At 37.1% G+C, this 24,345-nt stretch overlaps 1 protein-coding gene across 2 annotated transcripts in view; it reads right to left on the reverse strand.

The window, feature by feature from the left end:
- Nucleotides 1-23,952, reverse strand: part of LOC101744289 (gamma-soluble NSF attachment protein) — a 41,402-nt gene extending 17,450 nt beyond the window's left edge. For both annotated transcript variants that reach the window (XR_009976214.1, XM_004932739.5), the window contains exons 1-3: nt 23,739-23,952; nt 16,881-16,948; nt 5,494-5,648 (exon numbers count right to left, since the gene is read on the reverse strand). Coding sequence is in view for 1 of the 2 variants with exons in the window: in XM_004932739.5 (XP_004932796.1) it covers nt 5,494-5,648; nt 16,881-16,948; nt 23,739-23,791 (276 nt within the window). In the remaining variant the exon portion in view is untranslated. The remainder of the gene's footprint in view (nt 1-5,493; nt 5,649-16,880; nt 16,949-23,738) is intronic.
- Nucleotides 23,953-24,345: the final 393 nt, after the last annotated feature.

A 24,345-nucleotide genomic window follows, 5' to 3' on the forward strand; every position in this document is an offset into this window, starting at 1 on the left:
ACTTGTGTCAATCAGTCAATCAATTTTAAAATGGCGGACTCCAGAATCTTCGTACTCGCCGTTCATGATAACCAATCACACAAATAAATCGGTTATTTCTGTATCGGTTAAGGAACAGCAGACCTGTTGTGTGAAACTTCATTTAGACAAAAAAAAATTTGGCTTCAATGTAATCTTGACGTGAAATGGGCACACGCATTGGACTCTTTGGATGTTATTCATCCTTAATAACCGCGGACCGAAGACTGTGTCCATATAATTTAATTTCGACAAAATTGCTAGAAGTTGTATGCTATCTTAAATAAATTCCAGTAATACTTCTCGATTCTAAAAGCAAGTTATTTAAATAGAAGAGTTCATTTCCTTTAGCATTTTAAATATGGATGTGGACTTCATTTTATGCAAAGAGATGCAAAGAGTCCAATACAGTTGAAAATAAATTTCTACTTATTGTCTTTTTGTCGCTACTAGTACCTACTTATTAGTTAATTATTAAACTTATTAAAAATGAAACAAAATTACAAAATATTTAGAAACATAGTATGTATATTTCTAAATAATAATAAAATTTATTTTCAACCGCATTGTACTCTGTACATCTCTTTACATAAATGAAGTTTATATTCATATTAAAAAAAAACTACTCACTTATTCGGCTAAGAACAAAAAAGTGTTTTTTTTTACTAAGAACTCAAATTGCATAATCTTGATAAATTATTTATTTCATTGCACACAGTAAAAAAAACTCTCTTTCTGATCCTTCCAGTTAGACATGTGTATGCATATAAACTTGTCTTGAAGATTGAGTCAAGGAAATATTATCGTGACCTCAAACGTGTATTTGCCGTAAGATACTAATTTACGAGTATCTTCGGATATAAACAAAATCACTAATTCCGTATATCCCGTTCAGAAGAATGAGGTAAACTTAGTATGTATATAAAATTTTATAATATTATATATTGAGAGGTGAATGGCTATTTGGTTTAAGTCACATTTTGCAACTTTACAAGAGAGCAATTTAAAGATTAAAATTTTTAAAAATATTGTATGGCTGACAAACTTCTTCAGCTATTTTAATAGGGTAAACATAATTGAGGTAAATTAGGTCGAATCCAGTATCATTCGATGGAGAAAAAAATCGCTGATTCCGAGTCCATACTAATATTATAAAGAGGAAAGATTCGTTAGTTTGTTTGTATTGAATAGGCTCCAAAACTACTGAACCGATTTGAAAAAATCTTTCACTATTTGGAAGCTACACTATCCCCGAGTGACACAGGCTATAATCTTTTTTGAAAAAAATTAGGGATCCTCACTAAAACTCCAATAATGTAACCCAAGGTGTAAAAAAATTACATAAAATATTTTTTACATCGCGCGACCTGCGAAAACCATTGTTGATAGAATAAAATAATGTACGACGACTTTGTAGAACACATTATTATTGATATAAGGTGTCGCGACAGCATATGTCTAACTATTATAGTTATGCCGCGATAAGTGTTCTTTTATTTAAAAAAATAAAAGTCAAATATCTTTGAAATTTTTGTTAAAGACCCGAGCGGAACCGGAGCGGGCCGCTAGTACGTATACAACTCAATATCACTTAATTTAATTAACAATTAATCATTGTCGGTTTTTGATAAATGCTAAATTTCAACTTATTCCGATGTTCTGACGTGAAAATAACCTTCATATATTCCGTTACATATATACAAAAAAACAAGCGAAACTAATAAGAGGGTATTTATTGATAAGGCCCGTCCGATTCTTTATTCCGTACAGGCCGAGCAGCGTCCTTCGCAATCAAACGCATTGCGACAGAAACAAAAGCAGTACTTTACAATTACTTTACGAAAAAGTAACTGAATCGTACTGTCGACTCGCTTTCGTTGTGAAAGAATGTAAACACAATTATATTGTACTAGCTTTTGCCCGCGACATCGTCCGCGTGGAATAGTTCACAAATAATGCTTTATTTTAGAATAAATTTAGTTAGCATAAAAAACATTATAGTGAGCTAACCTTAACATGCTGTCGCGGACTTTTTTTTAGATATTTTAAAGGGGAACAATTCTGTCGTACATTATTTTAGCGAAACTTTAATCATTTCTGCAGCGCACGCAGCGGAAGGTCTCAAAAGGGAAAAACCCCCGATTTTGAAACATTATTTGTTGGTGCTCCCCTTGTATTGGTCTTACCGTGATGTTATATAGCCTATAGGCTTCCTCAATAACTGGGCTATCTAACACTGAAAGAATTTTTCAAATCGGACCAGTAGTTCCTGAGATTAGCGCGTTCAAACAAACAAACTCTTCAGCTTTATAATATTAGTATAGATTTCAACTATAAAATACATATAACTAGTCAGGTCATAAGTATTGTCACACAGTAAAAACTTTTCTTTTAGAATGCTGGCCACAAAAAAGTTTATTGAATTCGAATTTCGAATTGTTCATGAAAATAAAAATGTATACTTTTAGAATTTTACTCATTTTTAAATATGGAGTGGACGCTTAAAGAAGACCGTGTTGCAGTTATTGCGTTGCATCGTTGCGGTTACGCGCCAATTCAAATTTTTAACATACTGAAAAATTTGAATATAACCAAAAGATTCGTTTATCGTACCATCAAACGATACAACGAAGACTCTAGTGTAGATGACAGGTCAAGAAGTGGTCGCCCTCGGTCTGTTAGGACTCCAGCAGTGATAAAAGCTGTGAAGGCGCGAATTCAAAGAAATCCCAAACGTAAGCAGAAACTGTTGGCCCTTCAGATGGGGTTAAGCAGAACCACGGTGAAAAGGGTGTTAAATGAAGACTTAGGGCTTCGGGCATATCGAAGAAAAACAGGACATCGTTTGAATGCTCGTCTAATGGACCTGAGACTGAAGATATGCCGCGCTTTGTTGAAGCGCTACGCGGGAAAAAAATATCGGGAAATTCTTTTTTCGGATGAAAAAATTTTTACCGTAGAAGAGAGCTACAACAAACAAAATGATAAGGTGTACGCACACAGCAGTGAAGAAGCGAGCAACCGTATTCCGCGTGTCCAACGAGGTCATTTTCCATCCTCGCTCATGGTATGGTTGGGAGTTTCTTATTGGGGCTTAACAGAGGTACATTTTTGTGAGAAAGGTGTAAAAACGAATGCAGTTATGTATCAAAATACAGTCCTGACGAACCTTGTGGAACCTGTTTCTCATACCATGTTCAATAACAGGCACTGGGTATTCCAACAAGATTCAGCGCCAGCTCATAGAGCGAAGAGCACACAAGACTGGCTGGCGGCGCGTGAAATCGACTTCATCCGGCACGAAGACTGGCCCTCCTCCAGTCCAGATTTGAATCCGTTAGATTACAAGATATGGCAACACTTGGAGGAAAAGGCGTGCTCAAAGCCTCATCCCAATTTGGAGTCACTCAAGACATCCTTGATTAAGGCAGCCGCCGATATTGACATGGACCTCGTTCGTGCTGCGATAGACGACTGGCCGCGCAGATTGAAGGCCTGTATTCAAAATCACGGAGGTCATTTTGAATAAACTTTAGTGTCATAAGAATCTATGTTTTGTTAAGTTCATTTTGGTATATGAATGGTTACATAATGAATAAACTTGTTTCAATTATTTTACATTAAACATGTGACAGAATTTATGACCTGACTAGGTACATATACATATTAAAATCTTTATACTGACCGCGTAAGACCTCAACTGGATTTTCTTAATTGATTTACTAGAATTTATATTTTATAGAAAAATATAACCCAGTACGTTCTTTGTGACGGTCTTTCATCGTCATCAAACATGTTACTCCAACAAATAGTGTTTTTTTTAGACTCATGCTCCATGTTGCTGACGACGTTTAAGTTGTTGATGTTGATGTAACCACTTAAAACAAGGTGTGCCGTGAGGTCGTTCAGCCGTCTAAACAATATAAAATCTCTATATACCTAGGCGGCACTGAAAATTTCGGGAATTAACGAAGTGACACAACATTACTATTTAAAAATGTATTTATTGCTTTTCGAAGTATTCTCCGCGAAATTTGACACATTTTTCCATACGATGGAACCAATCATTGAAGCAACCATTCCATTCGGAAGTTGGGGTCTCCAAAATGGCCGTTTTGTAGGCGTCCACAGCTTCTTCAGGTGATGAAAATCTCTGTCCACGCAATTTATTCTTTATTTTAGGGAAAGTATAGAAATCATTAGGGCTTAGGTCGGGGCTTTACGGCGGATGGTCTAATAATTCTATGTTTCCTTGCTCTAAAAACTCTTTTGCTCTGTGCGCGGTGTGAGAACTCGCATTGTCGTGATGGAGGATGATGCGGCGGTTGCAGTTCTCTTTACGGAGTTCAGAAATGACCTGTGGCAAACAAATGCTAGCATACCATTCTGCATTAACCGTTCTTTGTCCCTCAAGAGGAATAGTCGTAACATGGTCGGTTTTGGAGACAAACGTGGCCACCATTTTTTTTGCAACACTCCGTGAACGAACAATTTTTGTTGGCTTTAACTCATTTTCGAACACCCAAACTCGTGATTGGTTTTTGTTTCGGGTTCGTACGCGTATATCCAGGATTCGTCACCTGATACAATGTTGTATACAGCATTTGAGGATCCTGCGTGGAATCTTTCGAGAGTTCTGACGCACCAAGTAACGCGAGCCGCTTTTTGCTCTTTACAGAGCGAATGCGGTATCCATCGGGAAAACAACTTTTTTACACCTAATTGTTCATGCAAGATTATTTGTATTTGACTCATGCCAATGTCTAAAGTTGCCTGAATTTCACGGTATGTCACATGTCGATCTTCCTCAATCAGCTTACGCACAGCATCAACGTTTTCTTGGGTGACTGCAGTTTTTGGACGACCTTGACGGGGATCATCACTGAGCTTGACACGTCCACGTTGAAACTCAGCAAACCAGCGATAAATTGTGGTTTTGAATGGGGCTTCATCACCAAATGCAGAAATCATCCGGTCAACACACTGTTTTTGTGTTAAACCACTTCGAAAGCCATAATAAATCATCGCTCTTGAATTTTCTCGAGTCAATTCCATTTTCTCAACGACTAAACAAGTTTGACAAAACCTCGTGAAAAGACCGAGAATCTTTTTTTAAATAAATAAATGATATTCGATTTTTAAAACCAAGGAGTTTTCAATTAAAAATGACAGGAACAGTGGAAATGTTCCATTCCCGATACTTTTAGTGCAGCCCTCGTATAAAAATGAATTGCTGTTCGTTAGTCTCGCTAAAACTCGTACGTACGTAGATAAATATGAAAATGCTCGGAATTAAATAAAAATAACAATTTTGTTTTTCCTGTGATGTGTCCTCCGTCGGACGGATTCCTTTTGTTTGTTTTAAGTTTATTTCATACAAAAGTATTTTATTTATCAATTGAGGCACTACGAAGTCTGTTGCGTCAGCTAGTTATTCATAAATACAAAAGAAACTTAAAAGTTATAATTTCATACCTCGTCAGCATTGCTGAGCTCCTTGCCGACGAGCAGGGCTTGCTCCAAAGCTTTAGCCGCGTGGAAGAACGACCTGTTCTTCTTATAGCTCTCTGAAGCGCGGTAGTAGCAGTCCCTGGCTTGCTTCAGGTCCCGGGCGATACGGTAGCACTGAGCTGCAAGTTTATTGCGACGTCATTGTTATTGTTACTGGTAGTAGGACTTCTTGTGAGTCCGCACGGGTAGGTACCACCGCCTTGCCTATTTCCGCCGTGAAGCAGTAATGCGTTTCGATTTAAAGGTAGCTGTTGTAACTATACTGAGACCTCAGAACTTATATCTCAAGGTGGGTGGCGCATTTACATTGTAGATGTCTATGGGCTCCAGTAACCACTTAACACCAGGTGGGCTGTGAGCTCATCAACCCAACTAAGCATTAAAAAAAAACTTAATTGAAGTTCAATTAAAAACATCTAATTGTTGATATTAATACCAAATAAAACGCACCTTTAATTATAATACAAAGATAAATGTCGCGTATTAAGCAAAATGTCGCTTAAATCAAATATCCTTTCAAAGGATGAAAAATGAAAAAACCACAATACTACACGTTGAAAAAGAAGTTTCACTTCTTTTTTTCTTTTTTTTATTTATTTATTTATGATTGAAAGATTACTGGTGGCCCGGAGGCCTTTCCAGCTTCACCAGGACAGGTGGGCGAGCAAAGGCTCAGCCAGGAGGGGTGGGATTTGCTAACAACTGCCCGAGCGCCTCTGAAGGAGACCTAACAACTCAAGAGCAATTGCTTCGCGAATGAATCTACTACCGGATCGGAATCGCGACCCACTGAGAAGATCCGGCGAGAAACTCAGCGGGCTGATGCATGGGTTAGGTTGCACGTCGACCTCTTTGTCGAGTTCGACGAGTACGGTTACCGGGGTTCCTTAGCCTGCTCCTAGTGTTAAAGCTGAAGGTATCTAATGCAAGAGTTATTGGATCTGATGGATCCGTAAGGACGTGTCTAGGGCGACGACGGTGACTTGCTCCTGCGTGATCAGGATTCGAGTTTCACTTCATTCACGTACACCAAGTACACGTGCATAGTTTTTGTTTATGTAGCATACCTACGCACGCATTGTGTGCGTTTGCCCGTACCATGCACCCGGTTCAGAATGACGAATGTCCTTCCGATAAAAATGCTGGCCGACAACTACCTAATAACAAATTTCTCAAACTCCTGGTTCAATGCGCGGCTGGCATTTCAGTATTTATTCCAATAACCGTTTTATATTTTTTTATTGCTTAGATGGGTGAACGATCTCACAGTCCACCTGGTGTTAAGTGGTTACTGGAGCCCATAGACATCTACAACGTAATGCGCCACCCACCTTGAGATTGAAGTTCTAAGGTCTCAGTATAGTTACAACGGCTGCCCCACCCTTCAAACCGAAACGCATTACTGCTTCACGGCAGAAATAGGGAGGGTGTTGGTACCCACCCGCGTGGACTCACAAGAGGTCCTACCACCAGTAAACAGCCTTCGTTACCTTAAAAGCCATATCACTAACAAAATAAATATCAAATTTTTTCTTTTTCCTTTTCTTAAAATCTCAGGAGGAAATCCTCATAACAGTTTAAGTATTTGCTTGTTGGAAAACGATTTAATATTTTTTATAGATGATTTAATTTCAGAATGGGCGTTTTTGTCGCAGTGAATATATTCAGATATCATATAAAAGATTATTTACGGATTTCCTTTTAGGTACAAACATATTTTATTGATGTAAAGGGGTTGATGAGCTCATATCCTATCTGATAAAGCCGCCCCCCCTTTGAGACATGGGCTGAAGCATATCGGTCTGATAGGACCGCCATACCGCAGAGATCAACGTCGTTGGTCGTCGACTATCGCCTTGCCGATCCGTCGATCGAGCGTCCTAGGGGTGGCGACGCGAGTCTGGTTGTAGTGTTGACCGCGGGAGCCCCCTTACTCTGACCAGGTTCTGACTCCGGGCGGAGATCGGACGTCGGGTATAAGAGTGCAAGGGAGTCGTTTAGTGCGGTAGAACCTTATAAAGAAGGTTTGGCCCCGGCCAGAAAAAAAAGCAAAAATAAATAAATTGCATTGTATGACTAACCCACTCTTCGAAACGGAGAACATACTGAGAAATACCCGAGGCCAAGAATTTTTTTTACTATCTAATTGTTGGTAGCCTTTGGGGGTATTTCAAATAAGCGCGAACGGGCAAGTGAGCTTACGGGGCTCAACCTGAGAGAACTTGCTAACACTAGTCCTAGAAAGAACAGTACTTCGGTGAATCTACCACCGGATCGGAATCGTGACCCCTGAGAAGATCCAGCGAGAGACTCAAAGGGCTGTGGCTATGGGCTAGGTTGCATGTTAAGCTCTTCGTTGTATTCGACGAGTTCAACGACAACGGTGCCAGGTGCATGAAGAGCTTAAAAGTACCGAGAGTTGAATCTGGAGGACCCGATAGAACATATTTTGGACAACGGCGGCTTTGTGTTGCCCCGTCGCCTGGGTTGGATATGTTGTGAGAGGCGGCCACGATAAGAGGATTATCGTGACGCTTTTTCGATGAAACATGAGCTTACAATACATTCTTACCACTAGTCGACACTAACCAAAGCCCGCCTGCAGTCCCAGAGCAGATTCCAACTACATACATCAGTTATAGGCACTATTATTCTTCTAGAATAGTCTGTTTTCGGTATTACCACTAGAAATAGTAGAAATATGGTAAGCAGTTTTTTCTGCTCATAGCGTCATACCCTCAGTCTAAGCTTAAAACAACGTCGAAATAGCGGGTACTTATTAAAGCAGAAAATGGTTGTAGAAACTCGTTTGATAATAGTATTTATGACGCAGGTTATCGCGAAATTTTAAAACAATACGTCAGCGTTAGTCATGTAAATCTATTCGATATAATAAACCTGTAAAATAAGTCTTCGATGGGCAGGACATGCAGTTCGAATGGAGAAGACCAAAATACCAAGACATCTACTATATGGCAAACCAGAGGGCCGCAGAAGTCGTGGCAGGCCCAAACCCTGATGGTTAGATGGCGTAGAGCACGACCTCAAAGTTATCAGGAACTGGAAGGAGAAAACCCTGAACAGAGCAGTCTGGAGAAACATATTGGACCAAGCTAAGGCCCATCTTGGACTGTAAGGCCTAAGATGAATAAGAATCTTGGAAAGTCGAGGACACGTGGGGCACCTTACGACGAATTCATTATTAACTTAAGCTACACAGGTGTGTATTTAGATGAATTGGTGAGGTATTTTATCGTTAATAAAATATCGTAAACAATTATAGCCGGTATGACCGACTGTTCTTTGATAGCCCGGAACATTTGGATTCTGGATTGGCATACGGGAGCAAACTAGGTGTTAATTTAGCTTACATGTCTAGCCAAATATATTCATCTCTCATCTTTCAGGTCTTCTTCATCTTCACGGTTCAAATTCAACAAAAATAATACATTTAGTTATATCTTTGTGATGCTAAGTTTTGAACATAGCAAATGAATAGTTAGAGAAATTTTTATTACAACATTAAAAAATATTTGAATTACAATTTTCGTAATCATGCCTCAGTGCTTTCCCTGTCAATGTAAATTTTGCTTCATCTATTAAACTAGTAATAAAATTTGCAATTTCACGTCTAAAATAGCGGTTTATTTCTCTTCGGGCCGCTCCATCCGTGGTTCATTATGCATTCATAATCAATAAGCAGTCGGGCTGCGCCAAAGAAAAACATGGAAATACTGGAAAACTCATTGGCATTATGGCTAATTCAGTCAAAATGTAAGAGAACCGCCATCAAAGTCGCTATGGTACTATACTACTCAAGATTAATCGAGGGCCAATAATTGGACCTACATGTCTCGTGGTAGTTTTTCGTGACCTAGCTCTCTACTCCATTCTCTTTTCAAGTTCTATCTCTGCGGAGATTGGGTGTTTCAGCCTGTTTAGTGTGTTTGACTTTCCTTAACTCATGGAGCTGTTACACAACCTCGCAGCCACAAAAAAGTCTCACAGTCTCACGTGTTTCACGTGTTTAACGAAACAGTCGTGCGCTGTTGTTTGAAGTTTAATGGTAGCCTTAATTAAAGTATAACTGAGACTTCTTTTTATCTTAATATAGACGAAGACTTTATCGTCTAAAGTGGCTAGGATTTTCGTAAAATGAAGATACTATTTTGGAGCTTGACGACGAAAGCAAGATCATCCACCGAGCGGGTCTAATTGCTCGGTAGACCGACCGCCCGAATGTTGTTGTTCCGAACTTGTAAATATGCAAGCTTATCTAGGAAATGTAGTAAGCGAGGCATCTGTCAAATATCTTGCGTTCTATGATGGCTGTTCGCCACTAGACAATTAAATTCGCGTTCTACACAGGCCCTCTCCAATTAAATGTCAGAGTTTACAAACAATCATACAATGTTACATGTGAAATGCTCAGAAATACATACAGCAGTGGCTCGGAGGGGTAGTCGGTGTGACCTAGTTTTTACACTAACAATACGCACACAAAGGGTATTTGGCGTGCCTGAAAAGTATATTAAAATGTGGCTGAAATTTCCGCGCTTCGTATTTTAAAAGAATTTACAATGTACTTTGTGATTGTGGAGTTACAAGGCTACCGTGCTCTATGTGGATGACGTACGAGTTTTCAGTAATGGGATTTAATGTTTTTAAGAAATAAATATGGCTTCGTGAAACCTCCATAAAAACAAAAAAAAATGTAGAACTTTTGGTAGAACTTTTGCGGAAATGAGCATGAAATTTAACAGCGACAGAAAGTCACATAGGAAAATAGAGTGAAGTGTTTAATAAGAAGAAAAAAAAAGGATTAAATTAAAATTATGACCAGCAATATAACAGCTTTAGTAAATTGACCTCCGATACTTAAATTGCGTCAATATCGAGGTGTAAATAAAAATATTTTCATTTAGAAACGTTAAAGAACTTCAAAGAACTCGATATAAATAATACCGAAAATATCAGGGTATATTAAATACAACATAATAAGCTTTCCTTTACAATACTCATATTATTATAAATAATTTTATTTGCACAGTAACAAAATTACAAAATTTATTTTATTCAAGCAGGCGACCTTTCGTCGTATTTTAACGAACAAACAAAATTCAAGAGCTTAAATAGGTACTGGGAATTATCGGGAAATCGCCAGTTTTACATAAACTATGAAGAAAACATCCGAGGTTTTCATGAAAATCATATCTGAATAACGTTCAAGTTTTATTTAAGTGCTTTTAAAATGTTTATCGCAGCGTTAGGGAAAATGTTCAGTTTTTTATTTGAGTGCTTTTAAAATGTTTTGTTAAATCTCTGTTTGTAGATAGATATTCAGAAAAAGTCATCACCGTAGTTGCAAAGAATCGCAGTTAAAACATTTCATAAATTATATTCAACTTTACATATTCATATTGACAACGATATAATTGTAAGAAGCAGTTCGATTCAATCGTATATTGTAGTACTTAATTCGTCGAAGTAGTAGGTAATAAAATATTATTTTGAATCCTTTTTTTTTTGTTTTTGTTTTATCCTTAGCAAAGGTACACTGCTTCTGCAAGTTATTTTTGTTTTAAAAACATTGAAAATGAGCGGCTTGGCTCTGCCCCTGGCATTGCTGAAGTCCATGGGCGACGGTAACCACTCACCATCAGATGGGCCGTATGCTCGTCTGCCTCCTCTCTCCTCCGTGCGTCGTATTCCTCATTGCTGAGGGTCGTGACCACCCTTTTGTATCACCTTCGCACGCACGATCTTTCTCCATCCATTCTTGTCTCTGGCGGTGTGGAGGGCGTTGTGAAACGTGGAATCAAAAGCGGTGCGGATCTGGTTGGGCCAACGTATTGGGCTGCGCCCCCGAGGTCTTTTCCCATCTACCTGACCAGATCGTCTGCCTACAAGGGCAATAAAAAAAAATAAAAAAATGATATCCGACGTCTGCTAAGAGTCCTAAAGTTATCGAATAAAAGAAACTGCGCTTTACGTACCGATACCAATAAACGTGGCGCGTTTCAAGATGACCAAAATGATTTCTACTTTTAATTTAATCGTATATAACGAAACAAAAACAATATAAAACAAATATTAATTCAGAAATTACTTTCGAGAAATTTCTACAGGCAAGTATGCCGTAGTCTAGCCACTATTATTTCTTATTAAGCTTGAATTCCAATGAGAAAGACATACCGCGTTGATTCCTAAGAAAGTAAAGATCCTTTGTATCGTTTGATAGAACAACTATCAGATTTTGCTTTTGTAACTAAAATCAGTTAGATAAAAGGACTGTTCTTGATCCCAAATACGATATATACATTTTTCAGTTTGTATTTCTAATTAAAAATCTATACGAGCCTCTGTTAGTCATTATTTATAGAACATAAATATTCTTTTTTTTTATTGCCCTTGTGGCAGATGAGCATACGGCCCACCTGATGGTGAGTGGTTACCGTAGCCCATGAACTTCAGCAATGCCAGGGGCAGAGCCAAGCCGCTGCCTACCAAATTGATTTTATTTATTTATTATTATTTTAATTAAAATGAATATTCCGAATTGATTTTAATTCGAAACGCACAGAATGAATTTAGGGTATATTTTCTCTAATTGAATTTTCACTTGCATATTCAAACGAGCGTACAACTGAAAACCACAATAGAACGAAGCCAAGCATTTCAACCGCGCGCATTCAGACAGGTGAGCCTGATTATCCGCACAATGGACAACAAACAAACACTGGTACAGAGGCAGACACAATTCCATTACTATGAAATCTTTAATAATTTATTTCACAAAATATGTACATATTTGTTAAAATACGGTGAAAGCTTCAGTAGCAATAGCATTCAGTATTTTTAAAATGAAGGCGTTTAATTTTTTTTTATTGCCCTTGTAGGCAGACGAGCATACGGCCCACCTGATGGTGAGTGGTTACCGTCGCCCATAGACTTCAGCAATGCCAGAGGCAGAACCAAGCCGCTGCCTACCGCTTAACACTCTCCACAAGCCTCGTTTGAAGAAGGACATGTCATAGCGCTCGGGAAACACCGTGGAGGGGAGCTCATTCCATAGCCGGATGGTACGTGGCAAATACCTCTGGAAGACCTCTAGAAACGCAATGTGGATGACCGCAGTGGCTCCAGGTAGTATGGATGAACTCTACTCCGGTGGCGGGCGGTGCGATGGTAAAAACGAGATGCCGGTATCATCTCGAACAATTCCTCAGAGCACTCCCCATGGAACATACGGTACAAAATACAAAGGGAATCGGAATCCCTCCGGAGACCCAGAGGTTCCAAACGATCCGTGAAAGTGAGATTATCGACAATCCGAACGGCCCTCTTCTGTATGGAGTCAAATGGAAGAAGTTGGTATTTGGGAGCCCCGGCCCAGAGATGGGAGCAGTGCTCCACGCGAGGCTGGACTTGTTCTTTATAAAGCAAAAGTATTTGTCCAGGCGTGATGTACCGCTTCGCTCTGTTAAGTACCCCTAGCATTTTGGAAGCCAACTTGGATTTGTCTTCCAAGTGACTCCGAAATTGTACACCGCTCGAAATGTCGACCACAAGTATCCCAAGTATCTCGATAAGTGATCTTGTGAACGAATACAAAAACAACATTTTTATTTATTTAAAAAATATACAGTTTCCAGTGTCCGCAATGTAACATCATTAAATCGGGTACATGCGGTGCCCACATTATTCTTGAATGTGGAGGTAGCGCGTTTTGAAACGAACCTAATGAAATTTTAACTTACTAAGACTACAAATATTATTCCTGGACTATATTAGATTGGTCACGTTGAATACAGGTGGCAAGGGACCGGTCGCACTGGATATCAATATTTACGGAGATATGTATGTGTATATGTATGTGTACATACATGTATATGTATTTCACTGGAATGGTACACCGCGCGTAGTTCGTTTCCAAATGATTCTTGTCCACCTGATGGTTGTCTGGAAGAGATCGCTCTTAGCGATAAGACCGCCAATTGTACTTTTTTGTTTTTAATGTATCGCACTGTTTATTTGTTTTTTGGTGTACATAATAAAGAATACTCTCTCTCTCTCTCTCTCTCAATTGGAGAGGCCTATGTTCAACAGTGGACAGTGTACAGGCTGAGATGATGATGATTAGATAGATAGCAGCTATTCGATGCAACTTTGCCATTTTACGCATAATCATATTCTTTTAATGCAACAGTTGCGCGGTGCTTAAAGACCGCTTTTCGCCCCTTTAAATTCAGATATAGAAACTATATATTAAATACGTGAAGCAAAAACTTTGTACCCCTTTTTACGAAAATAACGCGGACGGAGTAGTATGTAATTTCCAATACTTATAGAGAATAAACAGGAGTGCGCAATGCTAATACTTTTTTAAAATAATGCATTAATAATACATTAAATTATATAAAAAAAACATTACACACACTACCATGTATTTGACACACACACACACACACACACACACACACACACATATATATCTACTATTATCTACTATACTATACTCTTTGTTTACTGTCAAACTTTTGTTATTGCTTTTAGTCTGTGGTCAAATGGAAAATAGATGAATATTGACACTGTTTGGCGAGCGCGAGGAGTGAAGTTGTGTAATTTGTTTTATTTTGTCTATTTAGTGTTTCTTCAGGTTTAAATGTGTAATAGCGGTGGTTTATTATCTGTTTAATATGTGTGAAAGTGCATAAATGTGGGAAAATGAAACAAAGCCTTTGGACGTAACTTCTCGGGATCCTCCAAAAAGTCCACTGAAAAAATCTCAGTAAATGAATACCATTTTACTAAGATTATGTTTCATCCCATATTAAGTCATTTCATCTCAATTGATTAATATCTCAAATTAATCTTCTTCATTTCATTTCGTTTCACTCTATATTATCATTTTTCATAAAAATAAGAATATAAATTAAAAATAAGACATGACTTAAAGGTCTCAGTAACCAGGTCATAAAATCATTTAAAAAAAAAGATTAATATTGTTTATCTTTAATATTATTTGTCTATAGTGTAGTTTTGGCGAAAGCTGTGAAGAAGTATAATAGTCTTTGACAATAGAATTATAATTTCAATTAATTCTAGTCGAAATTCGATTCGTAATATAACTACCGAAATAATAATAATAACTACCGAAGGACCACTAGTCTAAATAAAACAATATAGGTAGAATTATCCTACATCTGTCGGGAAGCAATTCTACCTTTGGTTTTGAGGCGAAGCAACACCTTGATTGTAATCTAATGATACTTCGGCCTCGGGTTTATGGGATCGTCAAACACCGAAATACTGAAAAAAAATCCTGAACTTTCGAGTACCGTGCAGTGAAATATGCATAATAATAATTACATTTATTTACTCCACAATACAAATAACTTTTCAATTAATATGACATAAAAATTCAAATTCTAAACAATATTACAATATATTAATTATACTGACACAGTGATGATAAAATTGCCGCAGCTTAGCTTTGTGACAGCTGAAACTATCGCTGTTATTCTGCCGCTGCCTGTAATTTTAATCTATAAACTAATCTAATCTATAAAATAATAAACTAAAGTACTAAAACTAAAATAATATAAAGTAATCTATAAAAAAAATGTGGAATAATATTATAACCCCCGGGAGTCCCCTCACTGATGCGGCCCCTCGTGACACCGACGTGTCATGTTATTATTTGCTTACCGCGAACTGACGACGCGTCGCCCAGAGATGATTAAAGATTAAATTATCCTAACTTTTCAGAGATTTTCCCTTTAGAAGCTTATGAGATTTTATCGTTAGAATTTAAATTTATATTTGCTCAATTAATATTACCTTTACCATTGAATGTCGCATATTTATTGTCATTTGATTATTTTCCATGGCTCGAATACTTCACCGTCACCGTAGTCACGGTCGACTGTGGACTGGTCAGTAAAAGTAATAGATACATATATATACATCTATATCTACTATTTGCGAAAATTGAAAAAAATAATACATATGCAATTTTTACACATACAATAAAATGTACACCGTAAGGTATCATTAAGATCTATCCGCTCTTTAAGCACTTCATTATAAAATGATAATTTTGATTTGATTAAAATATGTGCTGTTGTTTTGTATTAAAACATCAAAATCAAATAGTATAGGATAAAAGAAAAAGAGACGAGGAGAGTCCATAATCTGTTGTGTTAATTTTTTACAACAAAAACGACAAAAAATTTTGAGCGATTATCATAAATACTTTTATACAAGAAGATAAATTAAAACGATCACTTAGGGTAAAAAAGAGCGAGCCAATAAGAAAAAAAATAAAAAACTTAAAATGTTTCCACGCGTAAAAATGGCAAATTACAAAGTACGTTAATTACAAAAAATGGCTCGAAAACATTACTTGGCCTAGAGATTACTACTAAATACTCGAGGCATTATCAACATTGGATACAAAAGTTTTAGCAAAAATACTTAATCGCCTCGGATTTTGCTAAGCTAATAGGAGAAATAAAATCATCAGAAATGCAATTATACTTCAATTTGCAAGATATAAGTAGTACATAATCCCTTCTGCACTAATCTGTGAGTTTGTGAGTGAGTGAAACACTCGATACAGCGTGGTCACAACCGCGTCATAAGTCTCTTTAAGCATTCTCACAGTCGGGGTCGATGACGTCATTCTGCAGATTTCAGTATGCATTACGCTTGGTATCGTTCGACATCAATAAATGAGCGGCTTATTCGGATATATTGACAGTAGAAGCAACTACAACTAGTAGAAAACAGGGCTGGTAGTGCTATCTTATTACATTACGTAAGTTTTTCTCGTCTATGTTCAAAGTTCGAGGACTCCTTTAAAGTTACTTGAGATAAAAGAATTTTGACTCGTTGAAGAGAACAGATGCGCACTTTAAATAGGAATATCATAAGTTGATTGCTGAACACAAGAACGGGCCGACAGTTCTAAGTTTAATTAAATTTACCGCGAGATGTCGAGTTGAACTAGCCGAGTTAGCGAGATCCCCCTACAAAGCCCCTTTCAGTCTGTTCTTCAATTTATTTACTTTGAACAAGTTATTTGTAGAGCTGGATGCATTTCCCCGATTCAGTCTGTCGGGATAATTGGATTACGGCATCTACTCTGCGCGATAAGCTTTCGTTGCATTGTAGGAAATGCTTAACGACGGAGGGGAGATCCTCCATAGAGCGGGTGTAATTGCTCAGTAGACTGACGGTCCAGATGTTGTTGTTGGGAACTTGTATATGTATATGCAAGCTTATCTTAAAAATGTCGTAAGCGAGTTTCAAGTATCTGTCAAATATCTTGCGCATTTAATACAAACCTGCTTGACAGAATTCATCGGCAGCCGAATCGAAGTCCGGTTTCCAGCGGAGCACAGACGTCTTCAGGCTGCGAAATGAAAATACATTTAATTAGCTGTCAAATAAAGTAAACTTAAATAGTTGTTGGATGTCAATTACGGAAAAAGCCGTATTTTTTGTAGTCTGTATGATAGAGCATGTCTCCACCTAGTATGTATGTATGTATAGTTACAATGCTGCGAGTTACTCAGATGCCGACTTAATAGTTAATCAAACATAATTAAATAATAATCATCAAATAGCTACTTTTTCTATTAAGTGCCATTCACTAAAAGAGATTTTTTTTACTATAAAGATACGACTCTTCTCCTTTATTCCCGTCAAAGGAAACGATGATACCATTAGCAAATTTAATTTTAAATGGTTTGTTTTCAGCAGTTTCTTGACATTACAGGTCTAGGTTTAAATAACTATTTCGAATATATTGAATAATCCTTTACGCTGATTCGGCCGCATCAAAGGGAATATGACTTAAGATTATATTAAGGGAGCGCTCTCAGTCACTTTATTATTAAAACTAAGGCTATTTTTGTGTCAAAAAGCCTTCGAAACGAGGACCATCTTTGGTCAGAAATATCGATTTGCCTTTAAGAATTATGATCTTTATTATTGTCAATAAATTCAGTTTTAAAGGCTTTTCCACTACCTTTAAGGCAGTTTAGCTTACGGTTCAGAGACCAACGCGACCTAACGCCAGTACTCAAGGTAAAAATCGGAAGAATTAATAGAAGAAGTTAAGTATAGTTACAACGGCTGCCCCACCCTTCAAACGAAACGCATTACTGCTTCACGGCAGAAATAGGCAGGGCGGTGGTACCTACCCGCGCGGACTCACAATAGGCCCTACCACCAGTAATCAAGCAAATTATAATTTTGCGGGTTTCATTTTTATTGAACATTCGTCTTATCCCTTAGGCCATGACGACTTCTGTATTGTATATCAACTGCCCCACCCTTCAATACAGAAATAGGCAGGACGGTGGTACTTCCTAGTGCGACCTCACAATACCTCCTACCATCAGCGAAATACAACTTGTCATTCTAAAATCGTGTCCCAAAATGCAAGCTTTTTGATATGAGACAGAAAAAGATCTCGTTCCAAGCATTCTTTTATTTCAACGAATTCATGATTAAAGAATTGATGTGAATTATTTCATGTAAAATTCGGTGGTTTCGATAAATTAAAAGAATATTTATACACACATATGTCTACATATATATCAACATCTGACATCCTTCTAGTGAAGAGATTTTTATTATTATAATAAATAGAAAATTCTTGGGTTTTTATTATAACGTTCGAAATAAGTATGTTTTTATCAGCAATTTAATAAGTGGTATATTGTTTAAGCCGTTGAATTTTTATTAGTACATAGTATATTGTGAAGCGACGTGCGTTGTTAGTTCTGTGTGTGATTTTCAAAGATACGATAAATATTATGTGACAGTTGCTATTAAAAATTGACGATCTGAAAACGGTTTCCCTGGAATGCAAAATTGAAAACATTAAAATGATTTGAATTTTGAACTCGAATAATTAGGTACAAAGTCCGGCACCGCATCGTTTTGACTCTCCTGGCCTCTTCATTGCCTCCCCGCCTGTCAGCGGGGCCTGGTAACTGGTCTCTCCGCCCGTCAGAGGACACGTGATCGGTCAAAGGATCAAGTTAATCTCCTTTAATGAAGGTCTTTCAGGTCACGTAAATAATGTTACTTCGGCCCAAAATGTCAGAGAGATTATTACATTTTTTCAAATTTCAACTTACCCGTTTTATTATTTGGATCTAATAAAGAAAGAAAAGAAAAAAAAAATGTAAAAATGTGTATTTGTTACTGTATGGCGAGAATAGAGTTGGTTTTGGTTGAAATTTCCAACAAGGATAGTTTTTAGTCTTTTTTTTTTGTTTTAATCAACACATCCACCCAGGCAACGCCGGCTATATCTACGAGTACTACTCGTATAGTAAATACGACAGTGTTCGCTGACACGTGATTTTACATATGAACGGATCTACAAATTGACTAGCAGTGTATGCACCACATAAGAAGCTGATCATTCCGGGAAAATGCAACAAAAATCTATCGATCCAAATTATAAATATAACGCGAGCGAAACTGCGGAGTAAAAAAAAATTCTGATTCAATTTTCACTACTTTCCGTGCGCTCATGTTTGAGCAACATAATATATACTAATATATAAATCTACAGTGGTTTTTACGGATGTTCCGTTATAACTACTGAACCGTGCATCCGATTGACTTGAAACTTGGTATCCATGTAGAAAATACATGTACTTAATGGATAGGCTAATATTTATATAAGTGTTAGACTACCTAATAATAATGACAATAAATACTTAATAATGTTAATTTTAATTGCCCAGCGAAGCGGGCGAGTACGGCTTGTAATATATGAAATAGTGTTATATCGATATTACACGGTATTAATTTTTTTAAATCAATCTAAAAGTGTTTTATAATCCGGAGAAAATTATATACGACGAGCGAATTCTTACTATCTATTAATAGCTAGATAGCTTCAAAATGGAACTGCTTTTCTAAGTTGGTCCCTCTACTAATTCCTCTTCTAACTTTTCAATCAAATCAAACGGGGTTGGTGTCAGGCAGCAGGCTAGCCATAAAACTGTAATCAAATAACGATAAGGCTCTACATGCAAGGATGAAGGAAAAGAAAATAAAGATCATGGCGTCTGCCTCTCCACTAAAATATCGTTGACTCAATGAAATTTAAAAGTACACATCTGTTATTTACCCGTTATAAGTTGTGGCGATTTTTTATATACGACGAATATATAACGATATAGCACGAAAGGGACTTAAGTCGAAAATACCTACAAAAAGACAGCAAACTGAATTTGCACTAACATAAGGTGGAAGTTTTTTTTCTCCCTAAAATAATATAAGATTTTTGGATTTGGTTGTATGTTTACTTATGCACTAATAAAATGTGTTTTTTAAATGTCTGAAAAAATAGAAACTAATCGGCTACTAGTATTTTTAGAAGGTACCCACTTTTTAAAAATAAGTTTATTAATAATAGATAGATTATATAGCATACAATATTTGTTGAGGTAATTATCAAGAACGGAAATAGGAGAATACTTTATGTTTAGATTAAATGTAATGCATTTACACGACCAACAGTAACTTGTTCGTGACATAAGACAGACTAAATAGTTTCAAGAAAGATGAGAAGTGATCACACAATATCATTGAATTAGGCAGACTATGAAGTTTTGTTATTATATACTATTTACGGATATATCTTAGCGTCACCAATTCTTTTTTTGTTTGAAGTTATCTATATATATAAAAATGAATTGCGGTTCGTTAGTCCCGCTAAAACTCGAGAACGGTTGGACCGATTTGGCTAATTTTGGTCTTGAATTATTTATGGAAGTCCAGAGAAGGTTTAAAAGGTAGATAAAGGTATGAAAATGTTCGGAATTAAATAAAAATAACAATTTTGTTTTTCCTTTGATGTGTCCCCCGTCGGACGGATTCCTTTTGTTTGTTTTAAGTTTATTTTATACAAAAGTATAGGTCTTTTATTTGTCCATTGAGGCACTACGAAGTCTGCCGGGTCAGCTAGTTTTTAATAAAATTTGTGGGAAACTAAAACAATATTGTGCGCATAGTAAAGTGTGACGGCATTTCGTTTTGAACTTGGATTTTTAAACATGCTTAACTTGCAGCATAAGCCGCCCAGATTATCAGCTAGATCAACGGAAAACACGGATAATAGAAACGGCGTTGTATCGAGTCGAGGCGAATTGCAACATTTTACTTGGGTAACTATTATACCAGGGCCTTCCTTCGGTTTAGGTTTATAGACAGCCAACCGACAGCAGTAGTAATTGAATTTTTCCATCTAACTTTTAACGTATGCACTCTTCCGTGAGCTTTGGCTCGACGTGTTCAACTCGGCTTCCTTTGACATGTGTCGGCTTTGTTTACTTGATCTCTGTTACTGGCGTGCCGGCTTCGTATGGGTTTTATTGATATTGAAACCAATTTGTGGAAGTTTTCGCGCATTTAATACAAACAATCGCAGACCACGAAACTGCGACATTAAAGCATAAAATGTAAAATTTTTGGATCCTAATAAATTATAAATCCTTAATCCACAGATTATTTTTTATTGGTGCATTTGTGGAATTCCGTTCGGGGCCTAATTAGCGAGAGTACCCGCAGCGAACACAACCTTACTTTAAGAGATAAACCCACACCAAGTATGAGTTTAAACAAGAAAGGCTATTTTTGACAAAACTAGTCAGGATGGCGGAATCAAAATTTCAGTACCCACATTATAGTTGGCCAGAGTTCATCTTATGGTGCTTTTAGACCCCTCAAGTCACCATTTTCGTAAAGCGAATTAGCCCATAGACACAGCCCACTGAGATCTTCTCAGTGGGTCACGATTCCGATACGGTGGTAGATTCTACGAAGTACTGCTCTTGCTAGGGTCAGTGTTAGCAACACACCCGGTTTGAGCCCCTTGAGCTCACCTACACGTCTGGACGTAGCTGGAATACTCCCTTAGGCTACCAGTGAATAGGTAGGGAATAAATAAAAACTTATCTCATGACAGGATTCGAATTTTAATTCGCCTCTCATGCATGTCTTTGAAGCAAAATGCAGATGCCATGTAAAACAGAGAAGCCACTTCAAACGCATCCATGGCATTAACAATGCTAATACTGTTTATTTTGTTGTTTATCTCGAGCTTGCCGAAGCGCCCGTCAAGTGAAACACGACACAGCGCAGTAAACACAGCAGGAACGTCAGCTTTGTACACAGCAGTGTCATCGATGGGCAATGAACGGAAATTTTGTTACTAGGTACTAAATAAATTTTTTTCTACCTATTGCTAGTTACTCCAAGGAGTTATGCCCAAATTTACCGAGCGTATAAGCGAGCGCACGGGACTTACCCTGGGAGACTTTGTTAATAGCAAAAGCCTTTCGTTAAGAAGCATTTTTGTTGGGACTATGATTTTTATATGTTTTTTATTACATAGATGGGTGGACGAGCTCACAGCCCATAGACATCTACAACGTAAATGCCGCCACCCACCTTAAGATATGAGTTCTAAGGAATCTGTATAGTTACAACGGCTGCCCCACCCTTCAAACCGAAATGCATTACTGCTTCACGGCAGAAATAGGCAGCGCGGTGGTTCCTACCCGTGCGGAATCACAAGATGTCCTATGACTAGTAATTACGCAAATTTAACTTTACGGGTATGATTTTTATTACACGATGTCATTTGTTCACTGTGGAAATCAATTTGAACATTTGTCAAGTAGGTATTTCATTAGAAAAATTGGTACCCGCCTGCGGGATTCGAACACCGTTGCATCGCTCGACACGAATGCACCGGACGTTTTATCCTTTAAGCCACGATAACTTCAAACGTTCCTCCTTTCTTTCCTGTCCTCTGCGCAGTGTATAGTGACATTGACAGTGGAGCCAGTATCGTCTTAATATGATCGGACCAGCACATGGGACTACGCTCCCTTGTCTTCTTTCCTTCCACTTTGTCGGTGATGCGTAGTCTTTCTAGATTGTCATCCTTTTTCTTCTACCATTACCAGTGCTTGGCTGAATCTACCACCGGATCGAAAACGCGACCCACTGAGAAGATCCGGCGAGAAACTCAGCGGGTTTAAATCCTTCGTAGTTTTATTTTAATCGCGTAAATTAGCAGGTAGTATTTGGAATTAGACTTCTCCGGCCTGGCCTTGACGGGAGACGAAATCCAGAACGTGATAGCCTTAATCAGTGTACGCGAATATGAAGATGTACAGGTTTCGTCATCCTCGTGTTACAGCAGCATCCCGTGTGATTCTTCATCAAAAGAGGAAAGAGCCTCGATATTTTATGTTGCTGATGATTTGATCCTCGAATCCAATGGGCTTACTTTTCAAGGTTTGAGGGTTGGCAGCCAGCAGCTAAGAAGGTTACGTTTAAATAGTCACTCCTTTCTCTACCACTGGAGGGCAGCAGAGGAGTATGTTTAACAAATCAAAGAGACGTAAATTTAGCGATAGATTCATTTTTATTGTATTTTTTCTATAAATGTATATTGCGGTTAGTGTTTAACATCATGTTAATTAGTGTGAACCGCATTAGAAAACAGTTAACAATGCCCGTTCAATTACCATGAGCAAGTGTATGTCCACATAAAGTAAAGTGAAACATAAATTCGTCTGTATTCGATTACAAAAAAGTGTACATTTTGTTGAAGCGCAAGTTTTTAATGATTCAAATCACTGCGCTTTTTTTTTTTTTTGTAATAAGGAGTTCTGTTTTTTTAATCACAATTTATTATTTCAATGACAATTTAATTGTAAAATAATAATGTAAAAATATAAAAATATTAATTGTAAAACATAATATGAAAATAGCAATAAAAATAAAATTCGCAAACAAAAATATATTTTATTTTATTAAATATAAAATAAAAAAGGGTATCAATCAAAATATCAATAATAACTTATAACTAGCACAGAGCGCATAAGCGTATTTATTATTAAAACAAACATAAACTAATAAAGGCAAAGTAAAAAATCTGAAAAATTCGCAAAAGGAAATTATGTAACAAAAAAAACTAAAAAGAACAAAACAAAAAAGTGTCTAATAATTTATCTAAATAATAGGCCAAAATAATAGCATAAACTTTCAATTAATAGTAAAATAGAGTAAAATAATTTAAAAACTAAAAGTTATATTATATGCTCTACAAAGCGAGGCTGTATGACTATAAACACTGTTGACATTTTTTATCTACTCACTATTTCTGAGCTGTTTTGATGTGTTCTAAAGCTTCTTCAATTTTCGTCGACATCGTAACCGTGAAGAATCACAACCTGAGGGGCGCAAGACACACGACTGATTCCGGCAGTAACGAGATTCAACTAAACACTAATAAATCATGAAAAATCGATAGGAATACACGGAGACAACACAAGCAAACATCTCTCTCGTACGTGTGACTGCCGCATGACAGTAAACGTCACAAACGTCAGAATATTGGCTTTGACATTTGAGTGTTGCGCAGAACACTCACCTTTCTACCAAATGGTAGTATTTTTAATAAAATATATTTTTAAACAAAGTCTTTTGAATAATTAATTCATGTCCCGCTCTAAAATTATTAAAAAGAATAGCAACAAATAAACGTTTCACATTAAACAACTCCGAGCAATTTTATGAAAATCGTAAATATGTTTAAACAGTATAAGAATAAGTATAAATATCAAGCATGTTAAATGGATAGAGTGACTTCGACCAAGAATTGAGCCCATGGAATATGGGCCACCTTAATATAACACTTAACAAAACATACAATAATATAACACAAATTAAAACACATAGGTATTTTAGCAGATTTTAGCTTAG

The sequence above is a fragment of the Bombyx mori genome, chromosome 1, assembly GCF_030269925.1.
Source record: "Bombyx mori chromosome 1, ASM3026992v2".
Lineage (NCBI taxonomy): Eukaryota > Metazoa > Arthropoda > Insecta > Lepidoptera > Bombycidae > Bombyx > Bombyx mori.